This window comes from Fusarium pseudograminearum, chromosome 4 (assembly GCF_000303195.2).
Source record: "Fusarium pseudograminearum CS3096 chromosome 4, whole genome shotgun sequence".
Taxonomy (NCBI): Eukaryota; Fungi; Ascomycota; class Sordariomycetes; order Hypocreales; family Nectriaceae; genus Fusarium; species Fusarium pseudograminearum.
This window is the reverse complement of record NC_031954.1, coordinates 650,342-668,670: the sequence shown is the minus strand read 5'-3', so window position 1 is coordinate 668,670 and position 18,329 is coordinate 650,342. Positions and strand designations below refer to the sequence as shown.

The window sequence follows — 18,329 nt, the reverse complement described above, 5'->3', positions numbered from 1 at the left end:
TGGTCATATATTCATGCATAAGGATGTTGTGCAACCAAAAACAAATATCTATTACATCCCATGACGACAATATTCGAACATATCCAGTCATTTGCTGGTCAACTCCGCACTTTCTTGATCATTCGATGCTATTGGATCCTCAATGTTTCCTATCTATTCATGACTTGTCACAATTTCGATTCAGTCTGGTTGGCTGCACATTGATGCGTCCAGGATATTCGTACTTAAACGACGTGTCACGAACCGGACTTATATCCGGCCCAAATGCAGCATATTGATATGGATGAAGACGTGGAAGCATTTAAGCGCCGCAGGGGTGCTATAAAGTAACGTCAGTCTTCCTCATTCCCCTTCTTCTCCCGACCTTCCGTTCTAATTTTCAAGTCAGGCCATGCCAACCATCTCACCATGAACTCCAACCAACTTGACCCTCGTAAGCATCCTCTTCAAGCGATTGTCGCTGCTATCGGTGTTAAAGCACAAGAAGGATGTCAAACGCGCTCAAGCCACTTCCAGGGACCAGCCGATGTCATCGCCAAGGTCTCAGGCGCCCAGAGCGGAGGGAAGAGAGAAGATGGTAACTCTGATCTTCCCAACAACAAAGGCACCCCTCGCCCTAACCCGTATGTATTTCATCACTCCGGCTGAACATATTCTTACCTTTCTAGAACTTATAGTAAGACTGTTGGGGGTTTGCCTCTCGTCAGCGATACATTCTTGTTGCAGTAAGTCTCCTCTCCTATACAATCTCATATCTGACTTAGAAATAGGAAGCAGCAGAATTTTAACAGATCCAAGACTCTAGAACGTTTGTATAACTGTTATCCATGGCTTCATACGACTAACAAATGCCAGGTGTGGTTAATTCTTGCGGAGCTGGCGCTTTTGGTTACTTTGAGTGCACCCGGGACGTCACCGAACTCACGGTAGGACATACGGACTCCTACATCAATATGTCCTAACTGTATCTAGAAAGCCAACTTTCTTTCTTCTGTTGGAGACAAAACACCCGTTTTTGTTAGATTCTCTACCGCAACTCTTGGAAGGGAGTTCCCAGACGCGGCTCGTAACCCTCGAGGCTTTGCTATCAAGTTCTACACCAAGGAAGGAAACTATGACATTGTCGGCCTCAACTTTGTAAGCTGCTCTCCAAGTCTGCTGGTCATACTCTACAATTCCTTGACTAGAACGGTAGAGTGCTAATTCTGGCCCCTTCTTAGCCCGTCTTCTTTTGTCGCGATCCCATCCAAGGACCAGACGTCATCCGCTCCCAGTCCCGCAACCCGAGCAACTTCCTTCTAGATCATGACGCCCTCTTTGACTTCCTTGCCAACAACCCCGAGGCCAATCATGCCGGACTCATGTTGTTCAGCGACCACGGAACCCCCCAAGGATGGCGCTTCAGCCATGGCTACGGCTGCCACACGTTTAAATGGGTCAACGCTGACGGAGAGTTCATGTACGTCAAGTACCATTTCATCGCAAAGCACGGCCAGAAGCAATTTACCGATAGTGAGGCAATGCAAATGTGTGGCGAAGACCCGGATTACTCTAAAAGGGATCTCTGGGAGGCTATTGAGAAGGGTGAGGACGTTGAGTGGACGGTGCATGTTCAGATCATGGATCCTAGACAGGCGGACCCTGACACCCTCGGCTTCGATCCTTTCGATGTCACCAAGATCTGGCCTAGATCTGAGTTCCGCATGAAGGAACTTGGAAGACTAGTGCTTAACAAGAACCCCGAGAACTTCCACAGAGACGTGGAACAGGCTGCTTTCTCGCCTGGCAGCATGGTCCCCGGTATTGAAGACTCGCCCGACCCTCTTCTCCAGTTCCGCATGTTCCTCTACCGCGATGCTCAATACCATCGTTTAGGCACCAACCTGCACCAAATCCCCGTCAACTGTCCTTTCATGGCCAAGTCATACGCCTCGCCCTTTGACCGTCCTATGCATGTAGACACCGACCGCGCGGGCAGCAAGCAATACCCCCTAAATAGCTTTGCTCACAAGTTTAGACCCGATACAGACGAAGCCCCCTACGAGGTCAACGATAATTTTGTGAGTAGGGTGAGCCACTACTGGCATGAGGGGAAAAAGCACGACTATGATCAGGCCAGAGACCTCTGGACAAGAGTCATGAGCGAGCAGGAGAAAAAGAATACTTGCTACAACACGTCCAAGGGCCTTGGACGAGTCAAGCATCCCGAAATCCAGGCAAGCCACCCCAGTTTGACTGAGTACATACAGAGCTAACGATTTTTTAGATCAAGTATCTCGCGCAGGTGCATATCATCTCGGTAGACTATGCACAAGGAATCTACAATCTTCTTGACGAGCCTCAGTTCGACTTCTCCAAGGTCAAGAAGCTTGCTGAGACGATATTTGCTGAGGCTGCGGATGACTGGTATAAGGAGCCAAAGTTCAGAGCCAAACCTGGTTCGAAACTCGTAGGATATCCTCCTGAGATAGCAGTGTATCAACCATGAAGCAGATTCTACCATCAAAGATTTCTTTCGGCTATTGTGGCTATCAACATCGCACACCAGGGTTGGATCAACAAGGTTCCGCGCATCAATTGCAAAGCCTCCAATACAATAGTACCATTCAACGTGACTACCAAGAAATGGAATCTATGATGCTTACAGCTTGAACCCCTGCAATATGCACACTGTTGGAGTTAGCGGGGATAACGAGTAGAGTATCGCGAAAACCCAAACATTAATCTGGATAATCGGATAATCGCGACTGTTTATAAAGCCGAATAGGCACTGATTAGGAGCGAAGGATTCGGGTGGAGTCCTTTAGCAGTAAGCCTGACCCAAGGTTGAATACCGTCGACTATAACGTACTCTGACGATGCAGTAGGCATACTATAAGAAGGCTCTGTTCATCAATCTGACTCAAATCCACATCAAAGTCTCACAGCAACATGGCAACCGACGAACTCAAGTCCATCCTCCAGACCGTCATAGACGACTTCCGGGGATGGCCTCTCGCACCAATAATGCACTTCCCCAACGAAGCAGGTCTCGAGTTTGAAGACATCTACTTTCCTTCCGACGACGGCGTCCCTCTGGAAGGGTGGTTCATCCCCTGCAAAGGCTCAAACAAGATCATCATTGCCAACCACCCGCACTGGTTCAACCGCGCAGGAATACCCTCACACCTGGAACCCTGGAACAACCTCATGCCGGGAAACGACTTTGAAGTCAACTTCATCCCAGACTACAAGATCCTGCACGACGCTGGATACAACGTCCTGGCTTATGATCTGAGAAACCATGGTTTGAGCGGACAGGGAAACCAGGGACTGTTTGGCTTCTTTGAGTGGCGCGATGTTCTGGGATCGCTCAAGTATGTCCGTGGACGCAAGGATACAAAGGATATGACTATTGGACTCTTTAGTCGCTGCGCAGGCGCAAACGCGACGTTTTCCGCCATGAGACATCGCCCAGAAGCCTTCAAGGGCGTACGCTGCATGGTTGCGCCGCAGCCAATATCCGCAGGGTCTTCGATCGGAAAGCTCGTCAAGACGATGGGTGCGCCAGAGTCTTTTATGGAAGAGGCTGATCGGATGTTCTTTATGAAAACGAGTTTCCACATCAACCAGTTGAATCCTCCGGCGGATGCGAAGCACACCAACGTACCGACCTTTTTGTACCAGGTGCGCAACGACCCTTGTACGACGCCTGCGGATGTACAGTCTGCTTATGACAATATCCCAATCGAGGAGAAGAAGTTGAAGTGGATTGAGGGGACAGAGAAGCGATGGGATGGATATACTTACTTCCAGAGGGATCCGGATGAGTTCGTGGAGTGGTTTGCAAAGTACATGGACTAGTTGTGATGTAGTAAATCAGATTATTCTATGAGTTCTAGTAAAAGAAATGGGTATCGTATATGGTTATGCTAAAGGAATATAAAGTCTATGGTGCTGTGAGAATTGCAATTTGAGAGCTCCGACGCCTCTTTGGTTCCGGGACCTATTGGAAGTTAGACCGCCGACCATTCATGATACAGTCAGGCTTCATACCGTATAAGCATTATTTCTCAGTGGCCGCATTGACTCTGCATCGCTTGCCACATCCCTATCATCGCTATCAGACGGTCTAGTCTGTTTGACCACAACCTCTGTCCTGGTGGTCTTCTGAATACCACCTTCCATCCTGTTCATCTCGATGTCTTCACCGTCGTCGACGCCAGCTTGGATAAGGGTCAAGTTGCCTCCGACAAACATGGCTGATGGGATGTGGCCTTTTCCGAGCTTGTTGGCGCCATTTTGTTTCGGTTGGGTGTTGCCGGACTTGGAACCTGAGTAGTCGTAGCCATTGCCGTTACTGGCTTTTACGACTTTGATGATGAGATCGGCCATGTTCATTTCGATGTGGAGTTTGACAAGATAAGCGAGGGGGTGGAACTGGACATAGCTGGGGTTGTTAGTGAGGGATTGTTAGAGGGTGAGGTGACTTACACAATGTCATTGGGAAGAGACATCATGGCAATGAGGAGGATCTAGCTCAGGGTTAGTATAATGGCGCAGTGGTAGTTAATGATAGACTTACATCCATAGTCATGGAAACAGCAATCATGCCCAAGTTGTAGCGAAACAAACGGGTATACTTGGTAAGGCCATTCGCAATAAGCCTCGATCGCACAAGATGGATAAAGTAGAGGTTGAGTCCGGCGTCGACGAGCAGAAAGATGACCTTTTCGATCCTATCCCAAACTTTGTTGATGTCTGCCCATGTATCGTTGATCTGCAGCCTTGCTGGGATCCAGATCATAAAGACGCTGATGTTGATACACAGAATGATGACAAATGACCAGATCTTGAGCCATTTTGCGTTTTGCCGATTAACCATGAGTATAGCGATTCTGTTGACGATGATTTGTATGAGGGCTTGGATCTGAATACACCAAAGAAAGACTGTACCGTTAGCTGCAGTCATGTACTGGCGATGAGATGGACGTACTCAAAACGAAAAAGACTGGAAACCCGCCAGGAATGTAATTTCGCAAATAACACCACGTAACTGCACTCATGATACAACTGCTCGTCCACTCGAGCCAGACAAGAATAATGTAGTGGTTCAGTCTTCGACCTCTACTCCACGAGTCCCTCGTTTGTCGCAGGGCTTTTGTAAAGGTAAAGAGACCGACGCCGAGCGATATGCCCCAGGCGATACTGGCGATGTTCATATCATCTGAGCCAGCGTTGACTTCTGTGAACTTTGGCCCTTTCCACAAGTTGGACATTTTGTTGATGAGTCTGCGCCAGCAGATAGAGACAAAATGAGCGTAAATCCGAAGATGTAAAGGTCCTAGTCTATAGGAAAGAGAAGTAAGTATGGTGATAGAAAGAAGGGGATGTGTTGCATACATATTAACTCAGAATAAACGCATCGACGCCAAGTGATCTGATCAGATATTATGGAAGGCTGTTGATCATATTGAAGGGGATCAAGCACGGATCCGAGAATCCATTTGCCTGCACAGATGCTGAACAAGGGATCCTGGTTGACAAGGCGAAGCTGAAGGATGCTGAGTGTCTGCAGTGATGTCAGCTTAACTCAAATGCAAGGCGACATCAGACTGAACTTGTACTGGACGCTACAATGTTCCAGAAGGCGACTAGAGAGTCTGCAGCATGTTTCTGATATCAACACGGAGCAGCGAGTGTCACTGCTACTCACTAGGGCGAGTTATGGTGGACCTATGTTTGGCGGCCGCATAATGCAGCTTTGTATAAAAGTACGAAAATGAGGAGAAATGCGGAAATGAAAGGTGAATAGTTGCTCTCGGACAAAGGGAGAGATGAAAGGTGAAAGTTGTGAGAACTATTTGATGTTGGACAAGGCTGTTATCAAATAAGGCCAGGCAGAAGACAATGGATTGTCTCAATTCTCAACCTCAAAGACGACCCAATTATTTCTCCAGTCAACAAATTAAATCTAGCAATTGGATGAGCTGTCACAACTGATCTGATCCAATTAATTAGTCAAATCTATAATTATCGTCAGTTAGACGGAACCTTTTATCAAGTCCTGACCCTCAGCACCTGTAATATGGGCACGATAGGTGCTGTAAGATTAGTGGCTGTTAAGCTTACAAGCCTCTTTTACACTATATCCCTGCTGCGGATCCGCTACAGCTTCAGGAGATGAGACTCGTTACAGACAGAATAACTGACAGCAAGTTCAGCTGGGCTTTAAAGGATCAACTGATTTATTATATGGCCTAAGCTCTATCTCTTCTTAAATCGAATGAGTCTACATTCATACATTCATAGCCTAGGCTCAATAGTATAATTAAAACAAGCATAGTCAACAATCGACAGTTAGCGAGGAAGCTAGGTCGCTAAACTGACGTAAAGAAAGAGTCTGGCTTGCAGTCACAACTGACAGTGACCTACTCCCATTCTCGTTGGACAAGAGGTAAAATACTCTTCTTATATATATTATACTGATTATACGATAAATCCAGTTCTATCACTAAAAACCTGCGAATAGTCATTCTTTGACAGGTTAAAACGCTAGCATAATCATGACGAACACCCCGCAGGAATGAGTGCTTGCAACCCTCCTTCCTTCCTTCCTTCCTTCCTTCCTTCTACTACATCACAAATACAACCCACAAAGTGCTAAGCCACTCTCATTCTCTTACCCTCTTAAAATATTACTCAGACCTCTGTCTTTCAGAGTCTACAGAAATCATGCCACCATGAAGAAAAGATCTCGCGCCTGCGAAGCCTGCCAGGCTCTCAAAGTCAAATGCGAGTTTCCCTCCCCCGACTCATCGACCTGCGAACGATGCACTCGCTTTGCCATCACCTGCGTTCCTGCAGCTAGGAAATGGCAGAGAGACAGAATAGCAGAACTCGAAGATCAGGTCAAGTCTTTGCAGGAGAGACTAGACGGCCAGGCCGTGTCGAGTTATGCTGCTTCTACGAGGGCCACTTCGGTCTTTTCCACAGAGGGGAACTGGTCTACAACAAACACCCCATCCGATCTTGGCTTTCTGGATGCTCACCTAGACTACGACTCTCAGCTCAAGAGTCTCAAGGCATGTTCAACCATTGCTGCGCAATTCTGGTATCTTATTCCTCCCGTGGATAGCAATTCGGCCCCATCACGACTCGATTCTATGAGAACCGAGACACCCATCAAACTCATGGCCATGTTCGCCGTCGCTCCTTCTGAAGCCGAAATCGATCCCCAGACCCAAGAAGAACTGCGAACAAAGACGCTCGAAATCATCGGCAAGGCGGCCGTCGGTCTCAAGAGCCCCTCAGTCGACCTCATCCAAGCCGCCCTAGTCATGAGCCTCTGGATAAAACCCTCTCTCAACATGAACCACGGCAACCCTATACAATTGGCATTCATAGCCCATGACCTCGGCGTTGAACTTGGATTGGGAGGTTCAGAATTGCAGACTTCTGCGCCGGCATGGTTCTTCCGCATTCAGGGACCTCCTACACTGGAGATGCAAAAGACTTGGTTAGCTTGTTGGATGACCTCAACCATGGCTGCTCTCGGTTTGAGAAGAGCACATGTGTTTGACTGGGGGAGGTCGCACTACGAGGCCCTTCACGCCTTGGAGGCCGATGGCTCTGAGCCTTTATTCTTGGAGATGCTTCATACATCAAGACTCCACGCCCGAATTGCTGCCGGTCTGGAACTATGCAACGTCCATGCCTTTCACGATGTCGACTCCGATATTGCAACAGCCACGAGAATCCAGACATACAACGACCTCAATGCCCTGAGCAGCAGACCGCTCGCACAGAATGTCCAACTTCGCTTCTGGCGAATGCTGGCTGCAATCTATGTCAACGAGCCAGTGCTGCACACAGCCACCAACAAGATCCTCTTCGGATCACCATATCTCGCCGAACGCATTGGCGTCCACGACTTTGCCCGTCCAGCCCAAGTAACACCAACGACGGCCGCCGCACTCATCTCCTTGGTAGAAGCTTGCCACCTCACCATCGACACGGTGCTCGAGATGGAGCCCAGCTTGATGCTCAGCCTACCATCGCTCTGCTTTGGACCCGCGGTGAGCTATACACTGTCGATTCTGGTCAAGGTGTTCGTGGCAGTGTCTGCGCCAGGGAACACGTACAGCCAGATACTAACCCGCGAGACACTACACGTCAGAGAAGCCATGAGGAAACTCATCTCTGTCAAGGAAAGGCTACTTCAGCTCGATCCACACATGGGCAGTTGGATCACGAGGATCATTGGGTCTGTCGAGTGGCTGGGCGTATGGTTGGACGACTACGAGGGTATCATCGAGCAGTATGAGTCCAATCTCGAAAGAGAAACAGCCGAGCATGATATCGGAGTGCTCAGCCCCAATGGGCATTTCTAAACATCACATTCCTTGTCTGGTCACATTTTTAATAATTAATATCATTCATTGTCCCAAGTTGTTCTGGAAGCAAGTTGAATGGCGAGCCGTCCAATGATATCGCAACCAACTGCGCCGCATAAATTCCCCGTCTGTCAAGACCGCAATGACGTACACGACTCTCGATACCGTTGCACTACCGGCATTGGCATTGAGGCAGTGCCAACGAATTAGTCCCAAGGCTACGGAATTAAGCTTGTCTTTTCTTTCCCTTCAGGGTCTTTGTGGGGACGGTCAATTTTGGCCGTTGAATGATTGTAGGTTCACCATCAACACCATGCCAAACAAGCAACATGAGTATTTTGCTTACAGATACTCCCTAGTCGATGATGCTTTGATCCAGGGGGGATTGGAATTTGGGATTGGGATTTCAACGGGTATCATGACAGGCTTCAAGATGCGACAATGTCATGTATAAAGCTTGGAGAGAAGCTCTATCCAAGTCTCATCATCAACTCATCAGCTTCAAAGACATCTCTCAGTCTCAGCTTTACAATCATACAACTGGCTTGAACAGCACCCATTGATACTTTCACAATGAAATTCCTCAGCCTCGCAGCCCTTGCAACCGCCGTCGTCGCACAGAGCGACCTGGCCAGCATCATCGCTTCCCAGCCAGACCTCTCAACCCTGGCTGAACTCCTCGCTCTTGTACCTGATATTGCCGAAACTCTGGTGTCTGCAACAAACATCACCATCTTTGCTCCCACCAACAAGGCTTTCGACTCTGTCCCCCGTGACATCCCCGAGGGAGAGGCCATCTCGCAGAAGAACGACACCATTGCCATTGGCGCTCTCCTCTCCAACCACGTCTTCAAGGGTTACTACCCTGCCAAGGTTGCTTCCGACATTCCTGTCTTTGTGCAGTCTCTTCTCGACAGCAGCTTCATCAACTATCGCCAGCCTTTTGGTAACTTTACAGGGGGTCAGTACAACGGTATTGTCAAGGATGGCGATGATGTTGTTGTCATCTCTGGCGAGGAGACTCTGTCCTACGTGACTGAAGCAGTAAGTTACACATATGTTTTGACACACACATACTGACAATTCTCAGGACATCAAAATCGGCGATTCGGTCATCGTACACAAAGTAGACACAGTTCTCAGCTTTGGCGCCCCTCTGCAACTCTTTACCCGCCGCGACAACCTGCTCAACTTCAATGCCGCTGCCAATGCAGCTGATCTGCCTTACAACCTTGGCAACATTGGTTCCGATGAGTCTAGCCTCCTCAACATCTCCGACTTTACCGTCTTTATCCCCAACGATCCAGCATTTGAGAACATCGGCTCAGTCCTCGAGGGCGCTGATCTCGAGACTTTGCAGCAGGTTCTCAAGTACCACTTTGTTGACGACGTCCTCTTCTCTACAGACCTCGCCAATGTCAGCGTTCCTTCTTTCCAGGGAGCCGACTTGACTTTTACTGTTGCTGAGGATGGCAGTGCTTGGGTGAACGGTGCCAAGATTCTGTTTACCAATGTCCTACTCTTTAACGGTGTTGCCCATATCATTGATACGTAAGTTGTCTTACTCACTTACTCGCACAAATACTAACATTATAGCGTCCTCAACCCTGCCGATGACCCCTTTGACCGCGCTGATATCAAGCCGGCCGCCGATGCTACCGACCGTCTGGCCTTTCCCTCTGCCACGCCCGTCTCCAAGCTTCCCTTCTCCGTCATCACCTACGTAGGCGAGACTGGAACTTACACTACTCCTGAACTCCTCCGCACTCTCCAGGCCATCGATACCAATGCTCTCGCAACTGCCACCGCCACTGCTACCTCTGACGCTGGCGAGTCCGCTTCTACTCCTACCGGCGATGTCACCCCTGTTGTCAATGGCGCCAACACTAAGGTTGTTGCTGGCGGAGCTGGTCTGTTTGCTATCGTTGCTGCTATGATGATGGCTTAGGAGTTGGAGTTGGATGATGCAAGTGTATTGTGGCAAACCTGATTACCCTTTGACTTGATCCTAGATCAGTCACTTTCAAGATCCTGAATTCCCTGGTCCAGCTAGATAGATTAGTACTTAATACTCTCCAATTGACTCTTTTCTTATACAAATGTCCCTACTACTATGTGAATTGGCCTGGCTTAGTCGGGTAATCAATGACCGAACAGCGGCCGAAGATTGGTCATCCAGGCTCGTGGTCGGCGATCTTGAATGTCCGAGAGTGGGACCCGAGTTCCGTAGACTCGGATTACCAAGTCGGATCATTCAATCGTGACCTATCTCGACTACTGGGGCAGGTTTCCACCCTTTACTACTTAATCCAGTCGTTAATTTATTACATCTACTATTCAAGCCCCAGGTAGTATTTATTGCATATTGAGTACCCTCGCTGCAACCGGTGTTGCCGTGAATATTCCTCAGGCCTCTATGAGAGCACCAATCCGAGCCTCTTCAAGCTGGAGCGTCACAGCTCGTCGTATAGCAAGTTGGTCGCTCTTTATATTTCTTTGTTACTGGAGTGCTGAATGGTTATCAGATCATCGTGGCACTATTTCCCAACTTGGCCCATTGAGCACAATTCCAGCAAGGCTGTATCGAAACATCATCTCAGCCACAAGGCCATTCAGTTCATCGAGCTTCAAACTACAAGAGCCTATTTCCAATATGGGTTCTCGCGAAAAGAATATGGAGAGCCTCAAAGAGCATCTCACGTATGATAAGCTTGAGTCACTGAGCAGCTTCTGGTTTGAGCATCTGCCGCAGGATACCGATCGCATCATCGCTGGACCTGAGTACCAAAAGAGATGGTTCGTTTCAGACAAGCAATTCGATGATGTTTGCATGTAAGTCACTCGTCATCCTCCAATCGATTCGTCTAACTCCTCTAGCTCTCAATTCAGCCCTATACTAGAGACCATTCGCACCGCGGGTGTGACATCAGGCCAAGAGCTTCTATCCATCGTCAAGCCCCGTGATTCTCTAGACTGGTTAAGTCTAATCATCCTACTCGATCAAATCCCTCGCAACTCCTATCGCGGCGACAAAGCTTCTGTGTGCTTCACTTACTTTGACCCCCTTGCGGTGCAAGTCTCTCTCGAGGCGATAGCGCAGGGGATTCCGGACAAAGCGCCAGAGATCCGCTGGGTGTTTTCGCACCGCAATTGGTTCTACATGCCGTTGATGCACTCTGAAGATTTATCGGCGCACAATGAGGCAGTGTCGGCGTTTAAGCGTATGAGCGAGGATATTCTCAGTCTGACTACAGGCACAGGCGGCGGGGATGAGCATGAGAGAAGGGCGAGAGAGGTTGTACAGGCAGATCCGGACAAGGCAAAGAATGTTGGACAAATGAGTTTGGAGTTTGAAGAGAGACACCGGGTTATCATTGAGAGGTTTGGAAGGTATCCGCATAGAAACAAGGTACTTGGACGACAAATGAGGTCAGAGGAGAAGGAGTTTCTCACAAGTGGAGGAGATACCTTTGGGAGTTAATACTCGCTATGACCTTTGGAGTATAAGTATGATACGTAGGTATACATCGTGTTCAGCGACATGACCACGTATAATCGTATTAAACACGTCAAAATCTACACAGACCAATCATCATCAAGAGTGTGACAACCCTTCCAAATGCCGAGAAGCCACTAAAAGCTTCCGCTCTCCAAAAGAAGCAATTGGAGGGGACATCGGAAGTTTAGTGATCCGACTTTAATGGGGTTACTTTGTGGGACAGTTGTTTACTTTCCAACGTGTTGTTTGTTTTAAAAAATCATGCAAAAAAGCCACTTTTTATTTCTCTTCCCACAAAGATTTACTTGAACTCTCACGAGACGAATATTCATTCAAAATGGTCACTACTAGAGCAAGTTCCCGCGGTGCAAGCGTCGGTCCTGAATTCGCACCGGAATTCCATACCGAACTACCTACCATCCCGTCAACACCATCTACACGCAAGAGAAGCGCCAAAGCTGCCTCTTCTTCCTCGACGACAACCGCTTCAGCCAAGAAACGTCGTCTATCCGTCCAAGAACCTAAAAAATGGCATCACGCTCCCTCTACAGCCACTGTTCTCTGGCTCGCCGTTTCGCTACCGCTCGTGGCGTGGGACAGCGGTTATGTCTTGGGCCGACCTCATACAATGCCCGGAGGATCTTACCAGTGGCCGCTGTACATGCCGTATGCCCTCTACGGACAGGTTGATCATGTTTATGGGCAAAAGGCATGGGAGTCCAAGAATGGGTTCACGGGTGCGCAGACGGCGCTGAATATCGTCGAGACACTCATGTACTTGGTGTACTTGTGGATGATCTGGAGACGCGCGGATAAGACGACCAACAAAAAGGAGAAGAAAAGGAGGACTGTTAGTGGGAGGAGTGGCGCTTTGGCTGTTCTCATTGGGTTCAGTGCTGCGGTCATGACTCTGAGCAAGACTGTTCTATACTGCAAGTCAACTCGCCCAGCATCTTTGAACAAAACTAACAAACATCAGGGGCTCATGAGTACTTTAGCGAGTTTAGCAACATCTCCCACAACACTCCCGTCGACATCCTCACTCTCTGGGTTATCCCCAAGTAAGCGCACCTTTTACCGTCTTCAAACTCACACTAATCTTTGCCAGTGGCTTCTGGATTATACTCCCAACGTACATGGTTTATGCTTTCGGAAGGGATATCGTCGATGGATTGACTCTTGCTTCCGGCCAACCCGTGAAGCAAAGAACAGAATAGACTCGGGACTGAAGGGACTATTGTATGAATAATGGTAATGAGGGATGACTGGATAATGTGAGACCTTGATACATTCAATTGATCATATGAGTTCTTTTACTTTACTTAAGTGATGTTTTACTTAAAAGGGAAGCGTGATATAAAGTCCAAGTGCTGAGCAGTTGGTTATAGTTGACTACCTAACTCTCAGCCATAGCAACGTATATCTTTCCACCAAGCATAGTACCTAATAAGCTCATCTAGACGTCCAGCATGTGTCCTATCATCGCGTACAGAAATATAAAGGGGGTATTCGCTAATAACAAAAAAAACGCAAGACATAAAAGAAGATACGCGTCTGCGTAGGAAGAATCTTCAACCACCACTCCTTTTCATAGCATACCGCTCCCTTCCAAAACGTATGTCACTCCCGTTTGTCATATACCACTCCTTTCAAAACATATCACTCCCTTCGTCGCATATCAGTCAACCCTCCCAAATCAGCATACTGCTCCCACGCAGGCATCATGTCATCATCCGTCTCAGACATCTGTCCAGGACTGTCCATGAACGACTGCATAGCCGCCCAATCCGCATCGTCGTTAAGGATAATCGGCTCGTCCACTTGCGTCTTGAGTCGTAGCGGCTGGGGAAACATGCTGTGTCGTCGAGTCGGCGTGTCCTTCTCGTAGCTGTCGGAGAAGATGGCGCTGATGGGTCGTCCGCCGCGCTTGGAGACTCGGCCTGACATGGAGCGTCCAATCATGGACATGACGTCGCGGCGGCGCTCGCGGCAGGCTCTAACGTCCTTAGGGATCTCGGGCTCGATGTAGTGTTCTACCAAAGGAGGGAACTCTGGTGTGTCAATGGGGGAATCGAGAGCGTCGTCACTAGTTTCAAGGCTCTCGGGTGAAGAAGGTGGTGGTGGTGAGGGCGATGATAGCGCTACTCCGATGTCTTCCATCTTCAACTCGCTGCTGCTGTCGGTTTCTTCCGTTCCAAGACTGACGTTGTTTGTTCCGTTGCCGTATCCGTGGACGACAATCTCGTGGTATGTCGATCGAGGCGGTGCAATGGACTGCGGTGGTGTGCTGCTAGGCGACTTGAACATAGCCATAGAGCGTCGAAAGGTTGAAGAGCGGCTGAGAGCTTGAGAGAAAGAGTTTGAGCGCGAGGGACGTGCTGGTATCGACGGTCGACGCTCGCCGTACCCGTTTTGTGTCTGGGGACGGTCTCGCTGGGTGAGAGCAAAGTAGTCAATGTCAGGCTTGATCTCGATCTTTCCATCAGTATCGTCTTGGTCTGTGTACACAGTCCAGTCCACCGGGCCAGTGACATACTGCGTCTGGCGCTTGAGGAGTTGCCCCATCTCACGAGGCGTGTCCCACGGCGGAAGACCTTCAGTCGAAGCAGACAAGCTGTAGTAAGCCTCATGGATCTCGTTCTGTTTCAGCTCAGGTGCCAAGTCAGTTGCATGGCGAAGAACCTGGTATGTCGCGTAGATGAGAACCCATCTAACCTTGCGAGCATCCACCAGCGACACCTTGTCCATCTTGTCAGCCTTGTTGGGCGACATAATAGATTCCTCCTCGAAGCGCTTATACGCTTTGACAAGGTCATTCTGCGCTACACCGGGTTTTATCAGGTTGGAGGCATTAACCAGCGCTGCGTGGGCTGTGACCTTGCGATCAGATCTGAGTCGTCCATACAGCCACGCCTTGCGTCGTGAGCCGTGAGGATTCGTGTCAGGGAGCAGCGGCAGAGGGTTCTTCAGAGTCTGGTAATCGTGCTGCAAGTCAAAAGACTGCACCAACTGAATAGTGCACATTCCTCCGTGAGCCGTAGGAGGCATGGCATACGATTTGGTGCACTGGTCATCAACCAAGAGATCATACAGCGCCTCAAAGTCCTCGCGCATAATTCGCAGGATAGCCGGGTCAAACAGATTATTATCGGCATCTGTACCAGTAGGCGGATAATATCCCAGCTTGGCTGTGTAGAAGGATAATAAAAAGCTCCTGAACCGCTCGAGATGGGCTCTCGCACCAGCTGCGACGCTCAAGTGCGCCTCTGAGAGCTCGTCGTCAAGAAAAGTCCTCAACATCATGGAAGATCGCGTCATGCGGTGATCAAGTTCGAGATGTCTCTTTCGAATAAGTTTGCGTGTTGCAGGACCGAGTTCCTGGTAGCGTCAGTGGCTTGTTCCCCAGCATTCTTGACGAAGTAAAAAAAAACATACCATGAAACCGGGGTTCTCAAATAGGTACTCGCTCATGCCTACGCAGTGAGAAAAGGCCCTAATGTAAAGCTCCCGCATTTGAAAAAACTCTGCCAGCTGCAGCATCGCCAGCGCGTGATTAGGCTGGTTCGCCATGTCGAGGTAGCCTTCCTCGTCGAAATAATCCATCATATCCGTAACATTGTCTTCCACGCCGCAGCGAAACTCGTGCATACTATGCAAAAGACCAATCGCTGCACTACCTAAACTCGTTCCAACCATTGATCTGCGAAAGACCCAGGCGAAAAAGTTGCGAGTAGCGAGATGATAGTTGAGAGCCTGCGTTTTGTCCGTTGAAGGCGGCGGTGGAATATACAAATCGATCCTTCGCGTGGGGTTCTCTCTACTCCATCTCGTGAGTTCGCGAAAGCTTGGTTTCGTCTGGTCGGTTTCCCAAGACAGAAATCTTTGAACGAGGGGGTAGCATTGGGCGTCGAGGAGGGCCGAGAAGGGGACTTTGAAGGATGGACCTCTTCTTGAATGACCTTTTGCGTGTAAGTGCACCATGCAGTTTCCATTTTTAAACCACAGTTCAGGGTCCTATTAGATGTTAGTTACATACTAAAAATTAAACGAAACGCCCTTCAACTTACTCGACGGATGTTGTCCCAGTTGGTGCAGGCTCTTGCAGCACCATCCCACCGCATAACTGTCAGACGGTCTTCCATTCTCCCATTCACCATGGCACTGAACCGGAGAGAACTCTGTCTAGAATTCAACATGGTCGCAGGCATGGTGAAGGGTACTGTATAAGTGTGTGTATATATGTATGTATGTAATATATTGGCAAGCCTCGTTGTCAAACACCGCCGCACATATAAATAAAGTCGATTTTTGCTGAAAGCCGCTGAACAATCGATGCAGAAAGCCGTGTCGTCGGGATATTGCAGCAAGTCTTTTGTCTCTTTCGTCTCGTCTCGTTTGTTGTTTTCAGTTTCAGTAAATGTCTCTCCCAGGTCGGTTGTCTTGTCCTTTTGAGTGGACACAAAAAGTGAGTTTCCGTCGAATTAGTAGCTGAGTTTGGGCTTCTCGTCATTCAGCATCAAATGATAGGGCCATGTTGAAAGAAGAAGACGTCAGGCACAGGGTTCCATGACGGGTCCTACGTAAGAATCAAGACATTCACTGAGAGACTCAGATCAGATCTCTCCCCTCCTTCTCAGGTCAAGGGGGGGAGACGGGAGCGGTCGTGTTAATATTTCGTCGCTCTCTCTACGGCCAACTCTCTTTCTCCCGAGCTCATAAAGGCGGACCCTGGACCTTGGTTCAATGTCCGGGAGGACAAGACAAGGGCCCCCGGTCAGTCGGAATTTGAGTGGGAGACCCAAGTCCCAGAGAAGAACTTGTGAGACACTAACTAGCAAGCCATTGCGTCTAGTGTAGCGCTGGTGTCGTCCATTCAATTCAAAGTCATGACGATCCCTGTCAAGCAGAGGCCAAGCTAAGCTAGTTCTCGACCCAGAAGGCTCTGATCCGTAAGATGAGCTGTCTTTTTCGGATTTACAACAGCAGACACGGCATTTGTATGATACGATGTTAGGAGTTAAGGGAGTCTTGTTGCGGTTGCTGCAGTTGCTACAGTTGCTGCGGTTGGTCATGGTTCTCTCAAGGATGAATGAGTTGTCCGGTTACAAGGTATCGTTGAGGCCCAGTCTCTAGACTCGTCAGCCCTCGATCCAATGGAAAGACCAAGTTGACGTGAATCTTTATCAGACTCTAGATCCGATAGATCGGAGCATCTTCAACACCACTACAGTATAGTCTACCACCACTTCAACCAACGTTGGGAGCTAGTAAACTCAATGGTGTGTTTCTCTGCGTCGACAATCACGTAGGGCAAAGTCACACAAAAGAGCATCACAACATGATGTTGATCATCATTATCAATCCAACGGAACCGGTCTTTCCGGACTACGCTACAGAGTACTAACTAATGATCGGATCGTCCATCGGGATTCGTGAGAGAAATACAGAGAAAGTGGCTTAATCTCATAACCGAGAATTGGAAATTGGGTATCCTGAATTAATCTGTGACGCACCAGGTTTTCGGGAATTAAACCGTCTTCTACACCAATCCCTTCTCCACGGGTCTTGTTGGCCGAACTCGACTTCAGTTAGAGGCAAGAATGGAGTCTGAAGATTTATTACCCACTTTGTCTGATCTTTTTCCTTTCTTCTTTTCCCCAACGACATGACATGACATGGACGTGGGATGGACATGGACATGGACATGGGTTGTCTCGAATCCCTCTGGTCCTTTGTATCGGGTTGTATCATGTTAACAACGGCCACTAATATGAAGAATTGAGTTGCAAGCTCAGCTCAGCCGCACCGAGTCCAAGAGGCGTCGACAGTCACTCTACTCAAACCCTTTTAGGAACTTCAGCCAAGCCTAGTTCATTGCTTTGACCAAGGGGCAGCCGCTCTCCGTCCAAGGGGCAGAGTGAGATGCAGACAAGCTAGCCATTCGACACCAAGCTAAGGCAGTAAGTAAGCATTCAACCATAACCAACAAGTGGTGATTCAAGCATGAGGTGTTCTTTCATCATAAACTCAAACTGCCCCGCACAAGGTCGTGTACAAGACATACAAAGACCGAGACAAACGCCTTGAATACGGATCCCGAGCTCGGACAGAATCGGTCTCGGTCACAAACGAGAAGCGAGAAGAAAAAAGAGTCAAGTTTCTTACACAGACCAGCCTTGTAGGGATCATCGTTGATCATAGTCTTTGGGTAAGGCGAAAGACAGAAAGACTTTAGCGACAAGGTAGACCCAGCCGGCAAAAACTGTCAACAGCTGAACTTGAGACGGCCACTAAAGTAATGTCGGTAACCAAGCGTTGAGGGAATACAAGTTCCTTGCATGTTAAGTTCAAACGGTTCCCTCCTGTAATTGATGAAGCCTTCAGAGCTAAAAGACTTAAATCTGACATCCGTCGCATAAAGTCCCAAAGATCAAGTTGAAACAATAAGGGTCTTG

The 18,329-nt window shown here is 48.7% G+C and overlaps 8 protein-coding genes across 8 annotated transcripts, besides 2 other annotated features; 6 read left to right on the top strand and 2 right to left on the bottom strand.

Annotated features, from left to right (window-relative positions):
- Window positions 1-408: 408 nt before the first annotated feature.
- FPSE_01657 (uncharacterized protein) lies at window positions 409-2,488 on the top strand (the record flags this gene model as incomplete). The annotated part of the gene is made up of 7 exons (XM_009254777.1): window positions 409-623; window positions 669-725; window positions 771-808; window positions 856-926; window positions 973-1,137; window positions 1,221-2,195; window positions 2,267-2,488. The coding sequence occupies 7 exons, from the start codon at window positions 409-411 to the stop codon at window positions 2,486-2,488; spliced, it is 1,743 nt and encodes a 580-aa protein (XP_009253052.1).
- A 443-nt stretch (window positions 2,489-2,931) lies between these two features.
- FPSE_01658 (uncharacterized protein) lies at window positions 2,932-3,843 on the top strand (the record flags this gene model as incomplete). Its single annotated transcript, XM_009254778.1, has 1 exon — window positions 2,932-3,843. The coding sequence occupies one exon, from the start codon at window positions 2,932-2,934 to the stop codon at window positions 3,841-3,843; it is 912 nt and encodes a 303-aa protein (XP_009253053.1).
- Window positions 3,844-3,928: 85 nt separating this feature from the next.
- FPSE_01659 (uncharacterized protein) lies at window positions 3,929-5,258 on the bottom strand (the record flags this gene model as incomplete). The annotated part of the gene is made up of 5 exons (XM_009254779.1): window positions 3,929-3,985; window positions 4,036-4,429; window positions 4,474-4,514; window positions 4,565-4,929; window positions 4,976-5,258. 5 exons carry the CDS (start codon window positions 5,256-5,258, stop codon window positions 3,929-3,931), a joined length of 1,140 nt encoding a protein of 379 aa, XP_009253054.1.
- Window positions 5,259-6,579: 1,321 nt separating this feature from the next.
- Window positions 6,580-6,612: a microsatellite.
- Window positions 6,613-6,722: 110 nt separating this feature from the next.
- FPSE_01660 (uncharacterized protein) lies at window positions 6,723-8,372 on the top strand (the record flags this gene model as incomplete). The annotated part of the gene is made up of 1 exon (XM_009254780.1): window positions 6,723-8,372. One exon carries the CDS (start codon window positions 6,723-6,725, stop codon window positions 8,370-8,372), a length of 1,650 nt encoding a protein of 549 aa, XP_009253055.1.
- Window positions 8,373-8,948: 576 nt separating this feature from the next.
- FPSE_01661 (uncharacterized protein) lies at window positions 8,949-10,323 on the top strand (the record flags this gene model as incomplete). The annotated part of the gene is made up of 3 exons (XM_009254781.1): window positions 8,949-9,419; window positions 9,466-9,926; window positions 9,972-10,323. 3 exons carry the CDS (start codon window positions 8,949-8,951, stop codon window positions 10,321-10,323), a joined length of 1,284 nt encoding a protein of 427 aa, XP_009253056.1.
- A 705-nt stretch (window positions 10,324-11,028) lies between these two features.
- FPSE_01662 (uncharacterized protein) lies at window positions 11,029-11,856 on the top strand (the record flags this gene model as incomplete). Its single annotated transcript, XM_009254782.1, has 2 exons — window positions 11,029-11,207; window positions 11,253-11,856. 2 exons carry the CDS (start codon window positions 11,029-11,031, stop codon window positions 11,854-11,856), a joined length of 783 nt encoding a protein of 260 aa, XP_009253057.1.
- Window positions 11,857-12,211: 355 nt separating this feature from the next.
- FPSE_01663 (uncharacterized protein) lies at window positions 12,212-13,091 on the top strand (the record flags this gene model as incomplete). Its single annotated transcript, XM_009254783.1, has 3 exons — window positions 12,212-12,767; window positions 12,854-12,935; window positions 12,983-13,091. 3 exons carry the CDS (start codon window positions 12,212-12,214, stop codon window positions 13,089-13,091), a joined length of 747 nt encoding a protein of 248 aa, XP_009253058.1.
- A 442-nt stretch (window positions 13,092-13,533) lies between these two features.
- On the bottom strand, window positions 13,534-16,082 carry FPSE_01664 (uncharacterized protein; the record flags this gene model as incomplete). The annotated part of the gene is made up of 3 exons (XM_009254784.1): window positions 13,534-15,252; window positions 15,310-15,888; window positions 15,942-16,082. The coding sequence occupies 3 exons, from the start codon at window positions 16,080-16,082 to the stop codon at window positions 13,534-13,536; spliced, it is 2,439 nt and encodes an 812-aa protein (XP_009253059.1).
- A 12-nt stretch (window positions 16,083-16,094) lies between these two features.
- Window positions 16,095-16,126: a microsatellite.
- The last annotated feature ends 2,203 nt before the right edge of the window (window positions 16,127-18,329 follow it).